Source organism: Pan troglodytes, chromosome 6, assembly GCF_028858775.2.
Source record: "Pan troglodytes isolate AG18354 chromosome 6, NHGRI_mPanTro3-v2.0_pri, whole genome shotgun sequence".
NCBI lineage: Eukaryota > Metazoa > Chordata > Mammalia > Primates > Hominidae > Pan > Pan troglodytes.
Window position 1 is genome coordinate 137,882,463 of NC_072404.2, and position 22,145 is coordinate 137,904,607.

At 35.1% G+C, this 22,145-nt stretch overlaps 1 protein-coding gene across 11 annotated transcripts in view; it reads right to left on the reverse strand.

Moving 5' to 3' along the window:
- CADPS2 (calcium dependent secretion activator 2) overlaps positions 1–22,145 on the reverse strand; it is a 567,091-nt gene that overhangs the window by 153,418 nt on the left and 391,528 nt on the right. For all 11 annotated transcript variants that reach the window (XM_009454114.5, XM_001146755.6, XM_054687681.2 and 8 more), the window contains exons 10-12: positions 18,569–18,677; positions 17,333–17,533; positions 1,699–1,835 (exon numbers count right to left, since the gene is read on the reverse strand). In XM_009454114.5, coding sequence (XP_009452389.2) covers positions 1,699–1,835; positions 17,333–17,533; positions 18,569–18,677 — 447 coding nt within the window. The remainder of the gene's footprint in view (positions 1–1,698; positions 1,836–17,332; positions 17,534–18,568; positions 18,678–22,145) is intronic.

Below are 22,145 nucleotides of genomic sequence, written 5' to 3' on the forward strand. Positions count from 1 at the left end.
ATCCCTTATTGATGTTCACTCTATGTGTTTGTCCATGAAAAGACAGAATAGGATTTTGAGATGATATATTTTACTCTCCATGTGATTGTAAAGTTTGAGTTAGATCAGGTTTAAATTATACTTAATAAACAATCTATAAATGAATTAATGAACTGTTAGTGTCAGCGTGGCAATAAATTGTTTCACTTCTTCCTCTCTGAAGTATCCCCATTTTGATTTCAGACAAAATGGGGGGACGCATTTTGTCTGAAATCTTAAACAGAATGTAACTTTATTGCATGAAGTTTCAGGTTGAGCATCCCAAATCCAAAAGTCCCAGACCTGGGAAGCTCCAAAATCCAAAATATTTGAGCATCTGCATGATGCTTTTAAATCAAGTTTAGCCTAAAGCTGCCTCCTTACATATTTTAAGTTCAGCCTAAAGGTTTCTCTATACATTGTGAATTATAAACTAAATGGAGTTGTAAATACACAGTAGTCTACTATTGTGCCAATAACTGAGTTTTGGCCAATCAAAGGTGGCCAACTGTTCAAACTGTGTTCAAATAAGGCAAATGCTGAACTGTAATCAATCTGGCTGTTTCTGTACCTTACTTCTGTTTTCTGTACGTCACTTTCCTTTTTCTGTCTATAAAGCTTTTTCCACCACGTGGCTGCGCCGGAGTCTCCGAGCCTACTCTGGCTTGGGAGGCTGCCTGATTCAAGAATTCATGAATTAAACTCTGTTAAACTTAATTAGGCTAAGGTTTTTCTTTTAACAAAGCTCAAAGGAAATTGATTTTGGATTTTTGGATTAAGGATGCTCACCTTGTACATATAATGCAAATATTCCAAAATCTGAAGAAAATTCAATATTTGAAACACTTCTGGTCCCAAGCATTTTGGATAAGGGATATTCAACCTGTACTATGCTCAGTGTCCAAGAGATTAAAGTGGTGATAGAAATAGGCATTTTCTGGCTGCAAAAATTTCAGATGAATTGCTATTGACAATGTAAATGCTTGGAAAAACACATAATTTTTAGGTTATAAAGTTTAGTCCCCATATTCTGAGGTGTCAAGCATTCCTTTTAAATAAATTATACTTCATATCCCAAATGTTGGCTACAATTTCAACACATACCAGGAAACAGTTTACTCAATTTAATTCACTCCTTTCCTTTTGTCAAGGAATTCAAGTTACACTTTGGATGGCTAGATGAAACCAAACTTTCCTTTGTTATGTATAGCTCCTGTCATATTGTTAATTCCACTCTTTCCTTCCCCTGCCACTTAGGTTGTCCTTCTAAGAACAAAAGAGAGAAATGTGAGGTGTCAACATCTGGGGAACAGAACTTCAACCTTAAAATGTCTGTATGTCCTATAACAGAGGTTTTAAAAAATCTTTATTTAAAGCCTTCTATTTTCACTGAGCCTTCTTTAAAGGGACTGATACACCACAGTTTAGCATCTATTTGAGTCTATTCTCCTGTCTATTGAGTGGCACAGCAGTGGTCTTCAAGTGTATAATTTTCAAATTGGGAAGCAATCGACTGGAATCCTTTATCCCTCACTCCCACTACCCTTATTAAATGAGTCAGGAATAAAATGCTGGTTTATAACAAGTATTTCTCACTTTCTAAAATCTTTTATTCCAACTTATAGGGGATCTAAAATCTTTTATTCCAACTTACAGGGGACTAGATAGACTTGTACTCACCAAGCAAGAATAGGAATCATTCAGTCTGTGATCCAAAGTCTGCCTCTGGAGTATTCTAAAAAGGAAGGCATGATCAAGCTTGCAGGGGTTTGCAGAAATAAACTCATCCATACCATGTTTCTGAAAACGATCTGCATCTGTAAATTCAGGAAAGCATGTACAGTATATTTACTTTTCAGGCTTAATGATGGACAGATACAGGTTGTGAAGAATACAAAATGCATGACTCAAGCAGAAGACTACCTTTTATCACATGAAATATGATGCCAAGAGTTCAGCATATTAACATAAATTGCAAACTTTATGAAGCCTAAGTAAAAACAACAGCAAAAAATCTACAAATCATTCAGAATGCAGTAATTCCATTTCCATTCAAAGCTATTTCTAATATCCAACAGAAGAATAATCTTATTTTCCAACTCTGAGAAAAGCTGTATTTTAAATCTCCATTTACTGATGGAATTGACTAGAAAAGAACCAAGATCTATTCATAAAAAACAGCAATGATGCCTAGGAGTCTGCTTTCCAAATGGCAAACTAGGGCAGAATTCAACACACATGCTTCAGCTGGATCACTTCCAGTCTTCTTTTTGTATGGAGCTTTTAATGGGACCATCCTTAATGTAAAAATGGCAATGAGCGCTCTCAAGCTTCAAGTTTAAGAGACAGGAAAAAGGGAGCATCATGTTTGCGCAAATATGCAGACAAAGCTTAACGTCCCAAATGGCACTTCAATCAAAGGCCCAAATTTATTGTTCTTTACAGATTGCATCTTTCAACGCCTGTAGACCCTGCGGGTTTATCAAAAGGCAAGCTTTTATGATTGCTTTCATTAATGGTATGTTTTGTCAAAGTCTTCAATGTGAGTTATTTACTAAGTATAGAGAGAAAAAGCCACACACTACCCCAAAGGAGTGCTAGGGTGTTATTACATTAGCTCTGTTAGAAACGTAGCGCATACTGAGCAAGCAATCAGTTATCAAGATAAAAGTGGACTCTTCTCACAATGGTAAAACTGAAACTCCATTGTTCCTTAAAATTCACAGATAGATCTCTTTCTGGTCATCATAAGAAAAGCAGAGTCCTAAATGTAAGCTAAGTGTAGTTTGTAAAACCTATGTAGTACAATCTTAAAATTATAAAGGAAAAGAGACAAAAGTTTATTGATTAAACCCAATTATAGAGTCAGACTCATAATAAAACTCAATATTGATCTGTGGACATGATGCTAACATAATCAGTCACATTTAGATATTTAGCCCAGATCTTATTGATCCATGTCAAGTTCAACTTTCAGCCATATTTGTAGATGGAAGAACTATATAATTCAAGCTGAAGGGTCTTCAGAATCACACTAAAAAATGATACACAAACTAATGTACATCTCACATCAATGACAGATAGGAAAAGGTGAATATAGCAAGTAATCAATGAATGGCAGCTTATTGATGTGTAGGGTATAAGGTTATAATCCGTGGAGAAAGTATCATACTTATACCTTTACATTTAATAATTACCTGAATGATTAAATACATTACATGTGATAAATTAACTGGATGAACACAAAACAGCTTTTCCTGAACTAATATACAATTGAACTTCTTTTGCATTTTATTATTCTGAGTCTTTTAGTAGAAAGTTAAATATATGATAATGTAATGTGAAATAATATCAGATGAATAGGAGGCAGAATATTAAAACTGCAAATCACACATTTTATAAAATTGGAAGATTCTTTTGTATTTTAAAAGATGTATCTTAGAATATTCATTTTTCCATTTATCTCAGCAAAAAAGTCTTTTAGTATCATTTTTATGAAACTAAATTACTAGTTTTATAAAACATCTGCTAAATTTTATACCTTATTTCTTTCACCAGAGAAGGTTACAACAGGAGTTAAAAATAATGCCCATTAATGGTTAATCTGTTGAGAACAGGATAGTGATAAATTTCGCAGGAAAAAGACCTATCTTTTTCCTGTGAAAAAAGTAAAAAAATCTTTCTTTTACTATAAAGATTTGTAGAAGCAATTAAAAAATGGGCATACAAACTTTAAATAAAAAATGTTTCTGAAAAACGATCTATAGTTCATTTCTATAATTAAATCATATTTTTGTAAATTTATAAAGTACTTTTCTCAGGAAATACAATTCCAAACTATATATCTGCTAAGGTAACAAGTCTTTCCAAATGACACACATGAATGGAAAATTACTTTTCAAACAATTACCGTTGGTGATAAAAATGATATTAATGATAGCACTTTGAGTCACAAATACAGACTCTACTCGGAAAAAACAGACAGGCAAACAAACTCATTAAAATTTTTATTTAAGAAAATCAACAACCTTCAATTTCTCCAGGATTGTAATTTTATGAAAGTGAAATGTGTTCTTAGAAATCATTCTATTTTTAAAACACAGGCTGTGAAGACCAAACATTTTTACTTTCTTTCTACAGCAGATCAGCACCATTTAGAACATTTCATGCAAAACTACATTACCATGTGGCAGTATAGTCTTAGTTTCCATGAATTTATGGAAGAAATAAATAAAAAATTAACAGTCTTGACCTCCCTGAATGAAATGGGGTGGCGGGAGGTGGGGAGGGGAGAGGGGGAGAGAGAGAGACAGAGACAGGTAGGTAGATAGGCTGTGTTTCAATAAAACTTCATTTTCAAGAACAGGCATTCAGTTTCAGTTTGCTGGCCCTCTGGCCCTTGTTTTAAACAAAATAATAGCAATGTATACAAGTGTTTATAATATTACTGAAAACTGACAGGCACGATGGCTCACCCCTGTAATCCCAGCACTTTGGGAGGCCGAGGTGGGTGAATCACCTGGGGCCAGGAGTTCGAGACCAGCCTGACCAACATGGTGAAACCCCGTCTCTTACTAAAAATCACAAAAAATTAGCTGGACATGGTGGCAGGCGCCTGTAATCCCAGCTACTTGGGAGGCCGAGGCAGGAGAACTGCTTGAACCCAGGAGGCGAAGGTTGCAGTAAGCTGAGATTGCGCCACTGCACTCCAGCCTGGGCTACAGAGTGAGATCCCACCCGCCACCCCCGACCCCACCAAAAAAAAAAAAAAAACACAAAAAACCAAAAACTGTAAAGTGAAATGTAAGGCAACAATAGCATCAAAGCTAGGAGGAGAGAAACAGATGTAATACGGCTGAAATGCTTTTTTAGTAATAAAATTGTGTGTATGTATATTTAAGCTTTACAACATGATGTTAAGGGATACATATAGACAGTAAAATGGTTACAATACAGATGCAAATTAGCAAATCTGTCATCTCACGTAGCTACTTTTTTTGTGACAGGGAAGCTAAAATCTACTTAACAAAAATCACTAACAGTACGATAGTATGGATTCTAGTTGTCATGATGTACATTAGATCTCTAGACTTGTTCATCCTACACATCTGCTAGTTTGTATCCTTTGACCCACATCTCCCCATTTCCTCCCTGCCATCTTTCACTTTAAAGTTATCTCATGAACTAATGTAAAATAGAAAATCAGATATCATTAAGATATTATCTAGTTTCTTATTTTTATAAAGATATATTTTCACATAGCTTTCTACAGGTATAACATACCTATATGTTACTCTTGAGAGACACAGCCATCATCTATATCAAATGCAAAACATGCTTTTTAGTCAATTACCAAATCCAAGGCTTTAAAATTGGGTTATACTGGATTATCTTCAATTAATGTTACTATGACACAACATTATGGTGACTAGTTTTAAACAGAAAATTATTCATGGTGTTACTCAGATTTCTCTGATAATGGAAAATTTTAGTTCAATCTGTCTTCTGAAACAATATGACAACTATCAAAACAAACCAACAAGCTATGAGCTTAAGCAGTATACTGCAAAACTGTCATAAATTGTGATGATTAACCTATGGACTAACTACAGATGTGGGACTTGGTAATTGAGGATACTGGTGGAGTTTCTATGGCAACAGTTGGATATATGCTCCAGCGTCTTTAGGCGGTACTGTCACCAGGTGTGATAACAGTAGATGGAATGAAACCCAAATTGAGAAAGATTATTATTAGCTATAGATTTAAGAAGTTATAGAAGCTTTATGTAAGCCAAGCCTAAAAATTAAATTTTTTCATTAGGATAATAGCTGTTGGAAGTTAAGAGAAAAGGATAAGTAGGCTGACAGTATCAACTTAAATAGGTAATACAGACTTGAAAATAGGTGGCATAGAAAATGATGTGAGGACTATCAGTGATGGGGCTTTTTGGTAGGCACTGACCACCACCTGCCCCTTAAGTGCCCAAGAATTCAAATCCTAGGAAAGGCATCTAAGTCAGAGAGAATGTGAGATTGAAATACTTCTTTTTTGCTATTGTGAATAGTGCTGCAATAAACATACATGTGCATGTGTCTTTATAGCAGCATGTGCACATGTACCCTAGAACTTAAAGTATAATAAAAATATATATATTAAAAAATACTTCTTTTTTCTTTGCAACAAATTCTTATGGTACTGCATTTGTTGCTGCTCCTAGTGTTGTGAGAAATCATGGATGTAAAAGGAAAAGGGAAAGAAAAAGGTAAAGGGGCACTCTGGATGAGAAAAGGAGGCCATTTTTTAGCATTCTGAGGTCACTCTGGTGTCTGGGAGTGGGACTCTAGTATCAAAAGGACTAAAAGGGTGCTGCCAGCCAAGACTGCTCTCTGCAAAATAGAGCTGAACTAAGAAGCAAATGACTCTTTTGAAATATAATACAATTTACTGTCCTACATTTAAAACTGGCCTATGTTTAGGAGTTCACCTGTAGCTGCATTTACCACTACTCACATCTGATTATACGTTTCTTATAACTCAAAACTCCCATACAGCTTGAAAATTTATAGGAAGTTAAAAGTGGCACAGCAAAGTAGGTGCCACTTCTCTTTTTATACCATCCATGTAGGTTTTAATAGGAAGAGTTTAATATTTTAAAATTTTACCTAGATCAGCCTGAATAGTATGTCCATGTTTTATGTATACATACTTTCTGCTGAAAAGCAAAGGAGTTTGTTCACACCTTTATTATTGACCCAAATAACTGCTTAGCTTCTTTTGGTTAAATTGATTCAAAACCTGATATATGAATTAACACATCTTGCTTTCTGCAGCCAATAACACATAAGTAATACTTTGCATGATGACAATTTTGATCAACACAGAAACCTAGAATTACAAATAAGCAAAGTAAACCAATATTGAACATTTATTAGAAATAATATGTTCAATGTAAAAGAAAGACAAATACTTTCCCTATGAAGTGTGAAATTTAACATATTAGATCAATCATGAAAATAAGTTCACAAAATTAAATGTTAGTTTATATTTCAATTTAATAATTTAAAAATATTTAGCTTAAAAATAAACAGATGGCAGCTTTTCTGGTTCATTTTTGATATTAATTTATTATTGGAAGACAAATGCTACTATTCATATTGTATTATGTGACACACACATTGTATTATATTACATATATAACTGAGAGACAGTGAAAACCAGGGTGTGTGCACTGCATTTTGGTTGGAGAGAACAAAGTATAGTTTAACCAAAGAATGTCCATCAATCTGGCAACTCTAGTACGTTACATTTTAAGTGAAAAAATTGGTTACCAGCCTCTTCCCCACCCCTTCAGCTCACTCTCTTCCCTTAGAATTTTTATATATCCAGAGAGTCAAAGAAAAAAAGAAGTGGAATAGATTTGCTTATTAGAGAAATCTATAAATACATATTAGTAATGTCCCAAAAAGATAAGGTTGTCTTCCAGTAAGTTAGATTTTATAATTTTTTTTTTATTTTTCCTAGTTATTGTTATGCTTAGTTTTTTAAAAAATAAGCTTCTTTTTAAGATTTATACTTCATTCTAAAGCACTGGGTTTGTGAAAAATAAATAAAAATACATACTTCAAAGAAAAGATACAGAAGAAATAAAGTAGCAACTAGTGCCTCCGATAAAACATATCCACTGAATATTTTAGATGTAATTCTACCTATATTTTGCTTTATCAATTGGGTGTTTTTTTATGTAGTGAAAATAATACCGCATGTATAACTTAGCATTTTTTCCACTTAACATATATTGACCATTTGTTTTGCATGTTATTACAACACATTCGTGGCTATTACCCTTGTGCCTGTATGAATGGTAGATATTAGGTTGTTTCTACTTTTTTTGTTGCAATAGACATTTTTTGTTTTGTAATCAATAAAGCTAACTTAAATATTCTGGGTTTGGCTAGAAAGTAGGGGATTGATCCTGTAAACAAGATCATGATATTCCTCAAACATCGTATCATTAAAAATTTTTTAAAACACCTAATTTTAAAAATCATGAAAATACTTACCTTTACCAGCTACAGGTCAGCAAAGAAAGGAGAAACAAAGCATATTTAAATGGGTTGGGAACATATATACTTATACAACTAGACATTTAATTTTTTATTTTCTCAATTTCTACTCATGATTTTAAAAGTTGTTTTTCTAAAAGACCATCAGGAAAGAAAACAAAAATTGATTATGTAAGTCAACGGAGGGAGGAAAACACTATGGATGAAACTACTCTCTGGAGGAACTCTGGAGGAATTCATGGCATTTCTCTGATAGTTCAGGGTCACTACCCTCATTCTGATGAGGTAGAACATTTTCTTTCTTCATTCTTTTTTTTTTTTTTTTTTTTGACGGAGTCTTGCTCTGTTGCCCAGGCTGGAGAGCAGTGGTGCGAACGTGGCTCACTGCAAGCTCTGCCTCCCAGGTTCACGCCAGCAGAGGTCTGCCCTGATTTAAAACTTTACTAGCAGCCTGGAATACAAGTCAGTTGTTGTTTACAAATTGAAACAGTTTCGCTTTTTAGTTATAACAAGTAAATTCAGTTCCCATAGCCTGATCAATTCTGCCTTGACAATAAATTGATATCAAATAACAGAAAGGTTTTGTTAGAAACAGATGATAGGGCTGGGCGCTGTGGCTCATGCCTGTAATCCCAGCACTTCGGGAGCTGAGGTGGGCAGATAACCTGAGGTCAGGAGTTCAAGACCAGCCTGGCCAACGTGGAGAAACCCCATCTCTATTAAAAAGACAAAAATTAGGCAGGTGTGGTAGCATACACCTGTAATCCCAGCTACTTGGGAGGCTGAGGCATGGGAATCCCATAGCCTGATCAGTCCTGCCTTGACAATAAATTGATATCGAATAATAGAAAGGTTTTGTTATTATTTGTTACAGGCAGGTGCAGTGGCTCATGCCTGTAATCCCAGCACTTTGGCAGGCTGAGGCTGGCAGATCACCTGAGGTCAGGAGTTTGAGACTAGCCTGGCCAACATGGAGAAACTCTGTCTCTACTAAAAATACAAAAATTAGGTGGGTGTGGTGGCACACACCTGTAATCCCAGCTGCTGAGATTACTTGGGAGGCTACTTGGGAGGCTGAGGCACGAGAATGGCTTGAACCTGGGAGGCAGAGGTTCAGTGAGGCGAGATGACACCACTGCACTTCCTCTCTCTCCAGAGGCAGACTCTGTCTAAAAAATTCTGTATTATTCAGTCTTAAAGTTCTATGCTAGTGGTTCCTACTCGCTTTTCTTGCCATTATGTGCAAGCAACAATAGCCACGAGCTCAACACATTCCTCGGGCATTCCTTGCACTCAGGATGTTAAGAAAAAATATGGGAACACAAGTGAAGGAGGATGGCGATTAAAAAAAAATAGTTATTAAGTCACTGTAATTCTGTGGTTCTCAACTGGGGGTGATTCCTCACCAACCGCAACCCTACCCCCTGGGACATTTGGCAATGTCCAGAGATATTTTTGGTTGTCTGACCTGGGACCAGGTGGGAGACTATTGATACCTAGTGGGTAGAGGACAGGGGTGCTGTAAAACATTACATAATGCACAGGAAAAGTTCCTTACTCCACTCCCTGCCCCAAAACAAATAATTATCTAGCCCAAAATGTCAATAGTGTTGAAATTGAGAAACCATGCTTTAACTTACAAAAAATTCTGCTTCTGGTCATGATGGCATAATTGAGAATAAACTTAACCTCCTACCTGAACTAAGTATTCTAAAAAAATTTACAAAAAGTTTATTAAACGCTGCACGTTGGGCAACGTGATTCCTGAGGGACGGGAAACAAGGTGAGCCTTACAGTCACTCCAGGTTACTGCCAGGAGAAACTCTATAGCCCATGGCACAAGCAACAGGAACCCAGGAAAAGCCCAGTGGTCTCCCTGAGTTCAAAAGATGGAACTGACAGTTCAGAAGGGTGATAGTAACTAGAGTTTGTAGGAAAGAGTACTGGAGAGACGAGAGCTGCCCAGCAAGAGACTCTCAAGATCTGCAGAAGGCCTCCCCCAAGAATTCAGCTGACTACACATCAGCTCATGCATGTGTAGAAAGGGAAAGAAGCAATCTAAAGGATTCGAGAGGACAGTGCCCCAAACTCACACAGCCTAGAATAGCACTGCTTTTCAGTAGCAAGAATATAAAAGCTCATAATTCACAGGTTATCAGTTAGAGTATTAAGAAAGATGTTGGTCCAGAAATGGGGAAAATGCATCCTGGACTAAACACTGCTTGGTCTTCCCTAACAAAACTTGAAAGCAAAGCTTGAGAGGATTGAATTGTTTCCAAGTAACTTAACTGTGTCTCAGAACAAGCATTTTTATGAAGAAAACTATACCAAGGCACATCATAATCAAATTGCTCAAAAACAGTGTTAAAGAGAAAAATCTTTAAAGCAGCTAGAGGAAAAAAGGACATTATTTATAGAGGAAAAAACCAAAATAGCAGCACATTTCTCATTGGAAAAACAAATGCAAGCTAGAAGAAAGTGGAGCAACACCTTAAAGTACTAAAAGAAAAATATCTTCAAAATGAGGGTAAAATAAATACTTTTTTTTCATATATAAAGAAGCTAAAAGTATTCATTACCAGCAGATCTGCACCACAAGAAAAGTCAAAGGAGGTCCTCCAAGAAGTAAAAATATCTATATTAGACGATGAAAGGCACTGGAAATGGTAATGTACATGTACATAACATGTACATAATGGACATGTACAAAATGGACATGTACATAACATTTTTCTTTCACTTTTAATTTATTTAAAAGATATTGACTAAGGCAATAATCATAATAGCAATGTATTGTGGGATTTACCACATATATAGAAATAAAATATATGACAAGAATAGTGCAAAAGCCAAGAGAGGAGAAACAGAAGTTTACTATTGTAAAGTTTGCATACTATACACGAAGATGTATAATAAATTTAAAGGGTATACTTTAAATTCTAAAGCAATCACAAAGATAACAAAACAATTGGACTGAAATAAAAAATTCCATTTACTAAAGCAACAAAGATGAAATACCTAGAAATAAATCTGACAAAAGATGTGCAAGATCTGTTCACTGAAAACTACAAACATCCCAAAGAGAAACTAAAGACTACCTAAACAAATGAAGTGATACATGGTATTCACAGATTGGAAGACTCAATATTAAGAAGTCAGTTTTCCAAAATTTTCCAAGGACTGACCTATAGATTGAAGGCATTCCCAGTAAAATCTCCAGCAAGGAATGTCAAGATGTTTTAAAAATTTACATTGTACCCCATATATATAAACAATTATTTGTCAATTAAAAGTGAATAAACTTATTTTAAAAATTCATAGAGAAATGCAAAGGACATAGAATAGCCAAAATACTTTTGAATAAGAGAAATCAATTTGGAGGACTTGGACTACCTGACTGTAAGATTTACCAAGCTACAGTAATCAAGACAGTGTGGTAATAATATTAAGATAGATAAACTGACCAAAGAAAGGATAGCCCAGAAATAAACTCATATGTAGTTAATTGATTTTTCACAAATATGCAAGGGCAATTCAGGGTACGATAATCTCTTCAACTCTTTGTGTTAGAACAACTGGACATCCATATGCCATCCAGAAATACTGATGGATACCTCTCACCATATATAAAAATTAACTGAAAATGGTTGTAAAATGTAAATGCCAAAATTGTAAATTTTCTAGAAGAAAGCAAAGGAGAAAATGTTTGCAATTTGGGTTAGGCAAAGATCCTTTAGTTATAACATCAAAAGCACAACTATGAAAAAAATTGATAAAATGGACTTCATCGAAATTAAGAATTTCTTTTTTTTTTTTTTTCTGAAAGTCACTATTAAGAGATGTGAAAAGACAAGGCATAGATTAGGAGAAAATATTTGCAAATCACGTATCTGACAAACATCTTGTATCCAGAACACACAGGGAAACTTCATTTTATTGTGCTTTGCAGATGTGTTTTTCATAAATTGAAAGTTCGTGGCAACCCTGTGTCAAGCAAGTCCATGGTGTCACTTTTCTAACAACACGTGCTCATATCATGACGTGCTCATATCATGACTGTTTCATGTTATGGTAATTCTCACAGTATGGTAATTCTCACAGTATTTCCAACTTTTTCATTATTAGTATATCTATCACGGTCATCTGTGAAAAGTGATCTTTGATATTATTGTAATTGTTTTGGGGTGCCACAAACTACACCCATATAAGACGGTAAACTTAATAAATGTTATATGTGTTCTGACTGTTCCCCATCTCTCTCCCTTTTCTTGGGCCTCCCTATTTCCTGACACACAACAATATTAAAATTAGGCTAACTAACAACCCGAAATGATCTCTAAGTGTTCAAATGAATGAAAGAATCCCATCTCCCTCACTTTAAATTAAAAGCTACAAATGATCATGCTTAGTGAGCAAGGCATGTCAAAAGCCAAGACAGGCTGAAAGCGAGGCCTTTTGCACCAAGTAGCGAAGTTGTGAATGCAAAGGAAAAGTTGTTGCAGTAAATTAAAATTGCTACTCCAGTGAACACACAAATAATAAGAAAGCAAAACAGCCTTATTGCTGATATGAAGAAAGTTGGAATGGTCTGGATAGATCAAACCAGCCACAATATTCCCTTAAACCAAAGCCTAATCCAGAGCAAGGCCCTGCCTTTCTTCGATTCTATGACAGCTGAGAGAGGTGAAGAAGCCTCTGCAAACTGTGAAGCCAGCAGAGGTCAGCTCATTAGGGTTAAGGAAAAGAAGCCATCTCTATTACATAAAAGTACAAGGTGAAACAGCAAGGGTTGATGCAGAAATGGCAATAAGTTATCCAAAAGATCCAGCTAAGATCATTGATGAAGTTAGCTATGCTAAATAACAGATTTTTAGTGTAGACAAAATAATCTTCTATTGGAAGAAGATGCCATCCAGGACTTTCGCAGTTAGAGAGAAGTCAATGCTTGGCTTCAAAGCTTCAGAGTACAGGCTCTCTTGTTAGTGGCTAATGCAGCTGGTGACTTTAAGTTGAAGCCAATGTTTATTAACCATTTTGAAAATCCCAGAGCCCTTAAAAACTATGCTACATCAACCCTGTTCTGTGCTCTATAACTGAAAGAACAAGCCCAGATGATGGTGCATCTGTTTACAGCATAGTTTACTGAATATTTTAAGTCCACTGCTGAGGCCTGATGCTAGAACAAAAGAATCTGTTCGAAGTATTATTGCTCACTGACATAGCATCTAGTTGCTCAAGAGCTCTGCTGGCGATGTACAAGGAGATTAATGTTGTTTTCATGCTTGCTAACCCAACATCCATTCTGCAGCCCACAGATCAAGGAGTAATTTCAACTTTCAAGTCTTATTATTTAAGAAATACATTTTATAAGGCTATAGCTGCCATACATAGTAATTCCTATGAGACATCTGGGAAAAGTAAATTGAAAACCTGGAAAGGATTCATCATTCCAAATGCCATTAAGAACATTTGTGATTCTTGGGAGGAGGTAAAAATATCAACATTTACAGGAGTTTGGAGGAAGTTGATTCCAACCCTCAGGGATAACTTTAAGGGATTGAAGACTTGAGTGGAGGAAGTCACTGCAGATGTCATGAAAATAGCAAAAGAACCAGAATTAAAAGTGCAGCCTGAAGATGTGACTGAATTGCTGCAATCTCATGATAAAACTTGAACAGATAAGAAGTTGGTTCCTTTGGGTGAAGCAAAGAAAGTGATTTTTGAGATGGAATCTACTTCTGGTGAAGATGCTGTGAACATTGTTGAAAGGACAACAAATGATTTAGGATATTACATACACTTAGTTCGTAAAGCAGAGGTAAAGTTTTAGAGGATTGACTCCAATTTTCAAAGAAGTTCTACTTTGGGCAAAATGATAGCAAACAGCATCACATGCTACCAGAAAATCTTTCGTGAAAGAATCAGTCACTGCAGCAAACTTCATCCTTGTCTTATTTTAAGAAATTGCCACATCCACACCAAACTTCAACAACCAGCAACCTGATCGGTCAGCAGCCATCAATGTTGAGGCAAGACCCTCTACCAGCAAAAATATTATAATCACTGAAGTCTCAGGTGATTGTTAGTATTTTTAGCAATAAAGAATTTTAAAATTATGTTTTAGACATGATGCTAGTGTATGCTTAATACACTACAGTGTAGTATAAACATAACTTTTTTTTTTTTTTTTTTTTTTTTTTGAGACAGGGTTTCACTCTATCGCCCAGGCTAGAGTGCAGTGGCGCTATTTCACTGCAACCTCCACCCCTCGGGTTCAAGCAGTTCTCCTACTTCAAGCCTCCCAAGTGCTGGGACTACAGCCACGTACCACCATGCTCAGCTAATTTTGCATTTTTTGTAGATACAGGGTTTCATCATGTTGCCCAGTCTGGTCTCGAACTCCTGAACTGAAGAGATCCCCCCCACCTCGACCTCCCAAAGTGCTAGGATTACAGGCTTGAGCCACTGTGCCGGCCAAACATAACTTTTATACACACTGGGAAACCAAGAATTTGTGTGACTCACTTTATTGAGATATTCATCTTATTGCAGTGGTCTGGAACTGAACCCACAATATCTCCTAGGTATGCCTGTAGAAAGACCTCTCAAAACCCAATAAGAAAATAGCCTCATTACAAATTAGGCAAGGTATGTGCAGAGATACATAACCAAAGAATAAATATGGATAGCAAAAAAGCACATGAAAATAGCATTTCTCTATATGAGCAATAGTCAACTAGAAAATATAATAAAAAATATAAGATGCAATAGCAAGGAAAGTATGAAAGGCTTAGAAATTAGCTTAACCAAGAATAAAAAGAGCTCTATGGAAAATTATTAAAATGTAAAGGACTCAGATTTGAATAAATGAAAGGATATTTCATAGTCATGGCTGGGACAACTGAACACTACATAGGTATGGATCTGGAGGCATTCTATGTTTCCATCTCTGGAGGAGTGAATAGAAATAAAATGTGCAGTAGACTAGGTAACATAAGACAGAAGCCCACTTACATGGTATGCAGTAATCGGAAGAATGAGATTAGATGTATTCATAAAAACATGGATAAATTTTAAAAACATAGAGATGAACAAAAACAGTAAGACTGAATATGACAAAGAATACAAAACCATTTATGAGACTGACGCTAAATGCACACATACAAAATGCAAATTTGCAAAATGAAAAACACAGGAAATTCACATTAAATGCTGTAGAACTGTAGCTTATAGGGGAAGGGACAGAGACTGGCCTATGGAGAGGAAAGAAACAAATTTATAAAAACTTGGTTTTCGACAACAAGAATCAAAACTCGGAGGGAAAAAAATAGATCAGCTGGATGGAAGAAAATGGTTTTGGGAAGAGATTTGACTTGAGTTAATGTTGTGCTGGGGGTGAGCAATGAACAGAGCTCCAGAGGACAAAAGTTCTACCCAGGGTTGAGGGAGTCTTATACTTTGATGCCCAATGCAGGCACAGTCCAGGGATAAATACCCAATTTGGCACTTGAAGTAGGAAAGAAGCAGTGGATAAGAGCTGTGCTGCAAGAGAAACGCCTGAGTGAGCACCCCTGTGCATAGCTGGGGAATACCCAACAAGTTACTATGTACCACTGTGGCAAGAATCTGATGAAAATGATGTAAGGAATTCATAGGTGTCTGGAGTTGATCCAAGGAGGACACAGACTACATGGACTTCATTGCCAGGTGCCCTGGCAGGTCCATGGTGACGAGCAGTGCATACCAGCACATAAGTAATGAAATCAATGACAGAAGTCATGCCTAAGCCCATGTGAACAGAGAATAGTCTTAGGCTAGATGTTACATTCAATGATATCACAGTTTTATGCAATCCCTCTGAAACTTAATTTACTATGGATCACATGGAAGAAGAGTAGGGGGAAGAATCTTGAATTAATTGAATTATAATCTGTGACTCAGTTGTTTTGAATTAGTGAGTTAAAGTTTTTTGGCAACATTAGAAATTAAAATTTAAGATATGTTCAATTGTAGAAAAATAAAGTTACACTTCTGTACACCTTAGCTCTGATGAAACACTCTTATCTGCTGTGCCATACTCTATGTGTATTACCCGGAGGGTGAGAGGAAGGCAGCAGCAGCGAGTTAAATTTTCAAATACAGTGAAAACATCAGAATGCGCTCTTTTTATTTTATTTTACCTTTTAAGATGACAATGCTACTAATTTTAAAGAAGAAATTTTAAATCAATGAAAAAATTAATATATAATATTCCTAAATAGTTTTCACTACATATAAAAAATATGCCCCAAAATAATTATGATAATCTACGAGTATGGTCTGTGGTTTCTAAAATAAAGAAATAAAAAGCTCATGGTTCACATTTAATTATTTGAACTAAAGTGCCTTTGTTTAGGATGCCCAGAAATGATACTGAAGGGTATCTAAAAAGAGAAGAGAATAGTTACTTGATGCATGAAAAGCAGAAGAAAATAATGCATGTCAAGATGTTATTCCCTTTGAGAAGAATCTCAAGAATAAAAAGCCACAAGTTGAGCTGAAAGTTAAAGACAAATATTTATTACAGGTAAAACAGGATAAGCTTTGTAAAGGAGTACAACAAGTTAAAACACTTGGTTTAGTGATTATCAAAGCTAGGTTTGAAGATGTTTTGACCATTATTCCATAATTATTAAACATCAGTCATTTAAAATTAAAAATTTAGTTCTTAACAACTTAAGGTAGCATTCAAAAAGTGACATGTCTTTAAGGTACAAGGGGAAAAAAGTTGGCTTTATGACTTATTATTTTTATCAATCTACAACAAAAAAATAGACCTATTATCCTTCTGGGGTATTAAGAACAATTCTAGAAGGTAATGGTTCATCATTTTGGTATTCTGAAATCCTATCAAAGCAAATTTGATTTTGCAATACTTTTTCCATATCTATAGGAGACTTAAGTCAAAAATCACAATAAACTAAATTAAATTTTCCTTTGAGAAGTTTTGGAGAATTTTCTTATGTGCTCTTGAGATTTCTAGAAATACCCTAATGCTTGACAAATCCATGATTGGAAACCACACGTACCATTTACTCCAGATTTATGTGAAAAATTAGATAACTGATTATGTGACTACTAATATGAACTATTTTCATTTAATTAGGAATCAATTAATGATGTAAACTATAATACTGAATACATTTGCCTCAATTTTATATCTTATTAAGGCTATTAATTGATAATCAAATTATTTTTTAACAAAACTTACAAAGCTGAGCATCTGCATGGAGAGTTCCTCCTTTAGGATTCAGTTTCTGGGTTTGAATTGCAGGAACTGGTTTATATGATTGACCTGTGGCCCTATACATGGCTTGAACCCATAATATTCTATCCTGTTCATCATCACTGGCAAAGATTACAGTATCTCCTTCTTTAACAGCATTAAAGAACATACAACCACCCTGAAGGCCTGTGGAGGAAACAAAAAGACATCATTAAAAATTTATAGGATTGGCAGATTTTCGTCTCATTCACTAACTGACCTCATGGAAAAGAATGGCTTTGATATTAGCAGTTAAATGTTTTAAAGAATATTTAGTTTAAAGGATCAAATCCACAACCAAAGATTTGAAGAAAAACAATAACAAAAAGGGTTAAGCTCCCATATTACCTCAGAAATAAAAAATAACCTAGGGAAACAGTCCATGACAGAGTATCATTCTACAAGACATATAAACACACTCCATGGAAATGCATAGCACAATCTGATATTTCATGCCAGAGAAAGAAGTTTTATCTGTTGGCATAGTTGCCATTCTATACATGGGAAAAATATATAATGATTAAGACAAAAATGATATTTCATATTGCATGTATTTTATCTTTTATAAAATTCTTTCACATAAGATAATATTTTGCATTTTAAGTGAACAATTAGTTAATATAGTCATAAATTTGTTTCTTAATCTCTATTCACCAATATTTAATCATTATGTTTATTAATGTCTACATTTCTTGATCTTAGATATTAATGTCATTAATATTCATTCATTCAATTTTTTAAATATCAGGTGTCCAATACTCTTTCCAGTATTAATATGAAGGGAGAGAAAGAAGTACAAGCATGTATTGTTGGGGAGAAAATTAGTAGTTATAATATAATAATTCATTTGCCATTTCTTTGCCTATTTCTGCTATAACTTTTGCTTTCCAGCAAAGAAGTTTCTGAAAACATTGTAATATCTCACCTAATTATTCCATTACAGTGAATTTTACACATTTCAATCTTGCGCTAAAATAATAATAAATATGATGAAATATGGCTAAAAATACAAGCCCTCCAAAAGAGATAATTTGAATCTCATAAAGTCTTGCCCAGGTATATAAGTGAAATATGTACCCCCTATTCATCGAGAGGGGTTTAAATTGTAGAACAGACAAAGGATATTTATAAGAATTCCATGCATACATACATGGCAGGAAAATTAATTCAATTAAGATTTACCTGGGTGGGGATCGGTATAATCCACAGTATAGCCTTCAAGCTGCATTAATTCTTGTGGTTCAGACTTCTTTTCTCTATAACTGCACATAGCAAAGGTATACTGGCTAACCTGCTCGAGAAAAAAAAAGTTTACAGATTAGTCACATTAAATTTACCAAATTTAACTTTCGTTTTTTTCTTTATCAAAATACTCTTTTCCCAATTAAAAATATAACATAATTTGCATATAAATTATTAAATTTTAGCATTTTTCAAAACCTAGCTCAGAGATTCAAGCACCTTTCGTTTGTCAGCTTGCATTTGTTGGGTCTTCTATGCCTATGATCCAGCATTCCCCAAGACAATGATTTGGTGCTCAAGCTTCTATATTAATAGAAGCACCATAAATAAGTATTCATGTTGATACGTTTGGGATCATTAGCCTATTAAGAAGATAAATAGCCTTCTTTTACTTCATGGTTTCTTATAGCTTTTAATATGCTAACGTAGGCTATAAATCTCTAAGAGTAAGATTAGGAGTAGTCCTAGATTTACATAAACATGGGACCACATTTTCAAGCATACTTATATCAAGACTTTTAACAAAGTAAAAACAGATCTCACGCCTGTAATCCCAGCACTTTGGGATGCTGAGGCGGGCAGATCACGAGGTCAGGAGATCGAGACCATCTTGTCTAACATGGTGAAACCCCATCTCTCTTAAAAATACAAAAAATTAGCCAGGCGTGGTGGCACACACCAGTAGTCCCAGCAACTCGGGAGGCTGAGGTAGAAGAATAGCTTGAACCTGGGAGGCTGAGGTTGTAGTGAGATGAGATCGTGCCATTGCACCCCAGCCTGGACGACAGAGCGAGACTCCATCTCAAAAATAAATAAATAAATGAATAAATAAACAAATAAATAATTAAATAAAAATAAATCTCACTAAAAGTTGAGAATTTAGTGGCCACATAATGAAAACCTCAGGCAGGGCTAGGATGGAGTAAATTTTGGGCAGCCAGTGACAACATTGCCAAGATCTGGTCTGCCTCTTAATTCTTCTTGTCTTTTGGAATTGGCCTCATTTCCTTGTGCTAAAGTCTTACTAGAACCATAGCTGCTCTGAAGTCACCTCCCTGAGTGTGTCTGCTTGGATCACAAGGCCATATTTGAACAGAATACTGTAAATGGGGAATGTTTCATTAGCCCAGTTTGGGTCAAGAGCTCATGTATGCAGCAAAGACGTCAGATGCTACAACAGGCAGGCTCTTTCCAAGGTCCCCCAACAGAGATAGAGGGAGGTTCTGTTCCCAGCAGGAGAAAAGGCTGTTTGGTGGATATACATCTAAATTGCAAAATATCCTACAACACAGGGTCCATGGAAGATAGTTTGGTTAGTGTATTTTTTTTTTCTTTTTTTCTTTTTTGAGACAGGTTCTCACATTGTCACCCAGGCTGGAGGACAGTGGCACCATTATGGCTCATTGCAGCCTCCACCTTTGGTGATCCAGTGATCCTCCCACTCAGCCTCCTGAATAGCTGGACCACAGGCACATCTACCATGCCCAGCCAATTTTAAAAAAATATTTATAGAGAAAAGGTCTCTGTTACCTGGGCTTGGTTAATGTTAATTATTTCCTTTTTCTATTTTTAAACATAAAATGAAACTAAGGAAACATAGTACCTTTCAATAGACAGTGATTACTTCAATAGGACCCCAAAATAAACTAATTATGAAAAACAGAGAAAATATGGGCTATATTAAAATCAAGGAATTCTCTTCATTTAAAGGGTATCATGAAGAAAGTAAAAAAGGTAAAGCAACAGACTAAGAGAAGATGCATGCAAAACATATATTCAATCAATAACTCACACCAGAAATTTAAAAAACTATAAATCAACAGGGAAAACTCAGAACACATGTTGGAAAAACGGGCAAAAGATGACTACTCTTTTTTATTTTCACATCCACTCTCTGTACCTGAGGCCAAAAAGAGAGGTTTGAGGTAGTGACAGGTGTAAGATGCAGGGATCAACATTGTAACTCTTAAAAGGAGAAAATATATTTTCTGTTCTGAGAAAAGAGGAGCTCTTTCCTCTGCTCCTCTCTGCTCTTCTACAAAGTAAAAGGTGCAGGTCATTGTGAAAATTACCATGTTAGAGACTGCTAAGTTGCATGACAAACTGTGGATTTAAAACTGAAAATTAACACAAAGATAACCCTTCATTAGAAAAAATGCTGATTAGATTAGCAAAAATGAAAATGGTTACTAGTACACAGTGTGGGTGACAGAATGAAAACTGGTGTGGACTTTCTGGAAGGCAATCTGGCAACAGGTTCTATGATATACTTATGTTTTATGTACATCACAGTACATAGGTACAAAGATGTAACACATTTTTGCCAAGCGTGGCTATGTTTAATCTTTTTTTTTTTTTGCCAATTTTGATGAGTGGGAAATACTTTCACTGTTATTTGAGTTTACAATTCCCATCACAATAGGACTGAGAATTTTCCATTATATTCGATAAACATTTGAAGTTTTCTTTTCTGTGAGTTTCCTGATCAAATAGTTTGCTGTTTTTCTAATATATCATTTCATCATTTGTACCCTTTTCTATAATCAACTTTGTCAGAGGTTTATTCACTTTTTTAACGTGTTAACATGACTAGGCTATAGTATCCAGTTATTTAATCAAACACTAATTTAAATGTGGCTGGGAAAGTACTTTGTAGAAATGGTGAACATCTACAATCAGTTGACTTTAAGTAAAGGAGATTATCATCCATATGTGGGTGGGTCTCATATAAGCAGCTGAAGGCCCTAAGAGCAAAAACTAAGGTTTTCTGAAAAAGAAGACATTTTGCCTCAGCTTCTGCTGGAGTTCCAGCCTGTGGCCTTTCTGGAGAACTCTTACTGATACAGTACCAAAAGGCTGACTATGTTTTATGCATTCCTTTGGTCTAGCAAGGAACGTATCTCAAGGAAACAAATGGAGAAGTACTCAAAGATGTATATGCATTGTGTTCACTGCAGTATTGCATATAAGCGGTTTGGTTAAAATATATTATGGCATGACTATATAGGATAATACTATGAGACATTAAAAGAGATGTGACAGATTTTTTTCTTAACATGGGAACCTAAGATATAACATTTCTAAGATATAACATAAAGAGCAATTTAAAAGCAATAATGTAGAGTGTGATTCTGTGGGTAAACATTATGTATATATATGAATTAAAATATATATTAAAATATTTACAGTGATTATTACAGGATGGTGAAATGATATTTTATTTTTTCAGTGTTGAGTTTTTTAAAAGAATATACATTATTTTAAATCAGAAAAAAGAATAAAGTTATTTCTATTTTGAAAAATAAAAACATTAAGCCTTAATGGGAGAGACTGAGGCCAGTATCTTGTGATACTTGTGGTTCTTGCTACACTAAATTTTCCTTGTGTCTTTCCTCATCTTACAGACAGTCAATAAATTTACTTTTTCCCTTGCATATGTCTAAGGTTTACAAATGAAAGTCAGTTGCTCCCATAAGGGTTTTTATTTTTTTATTTTTTGGTAATCACTTAAAGGTTT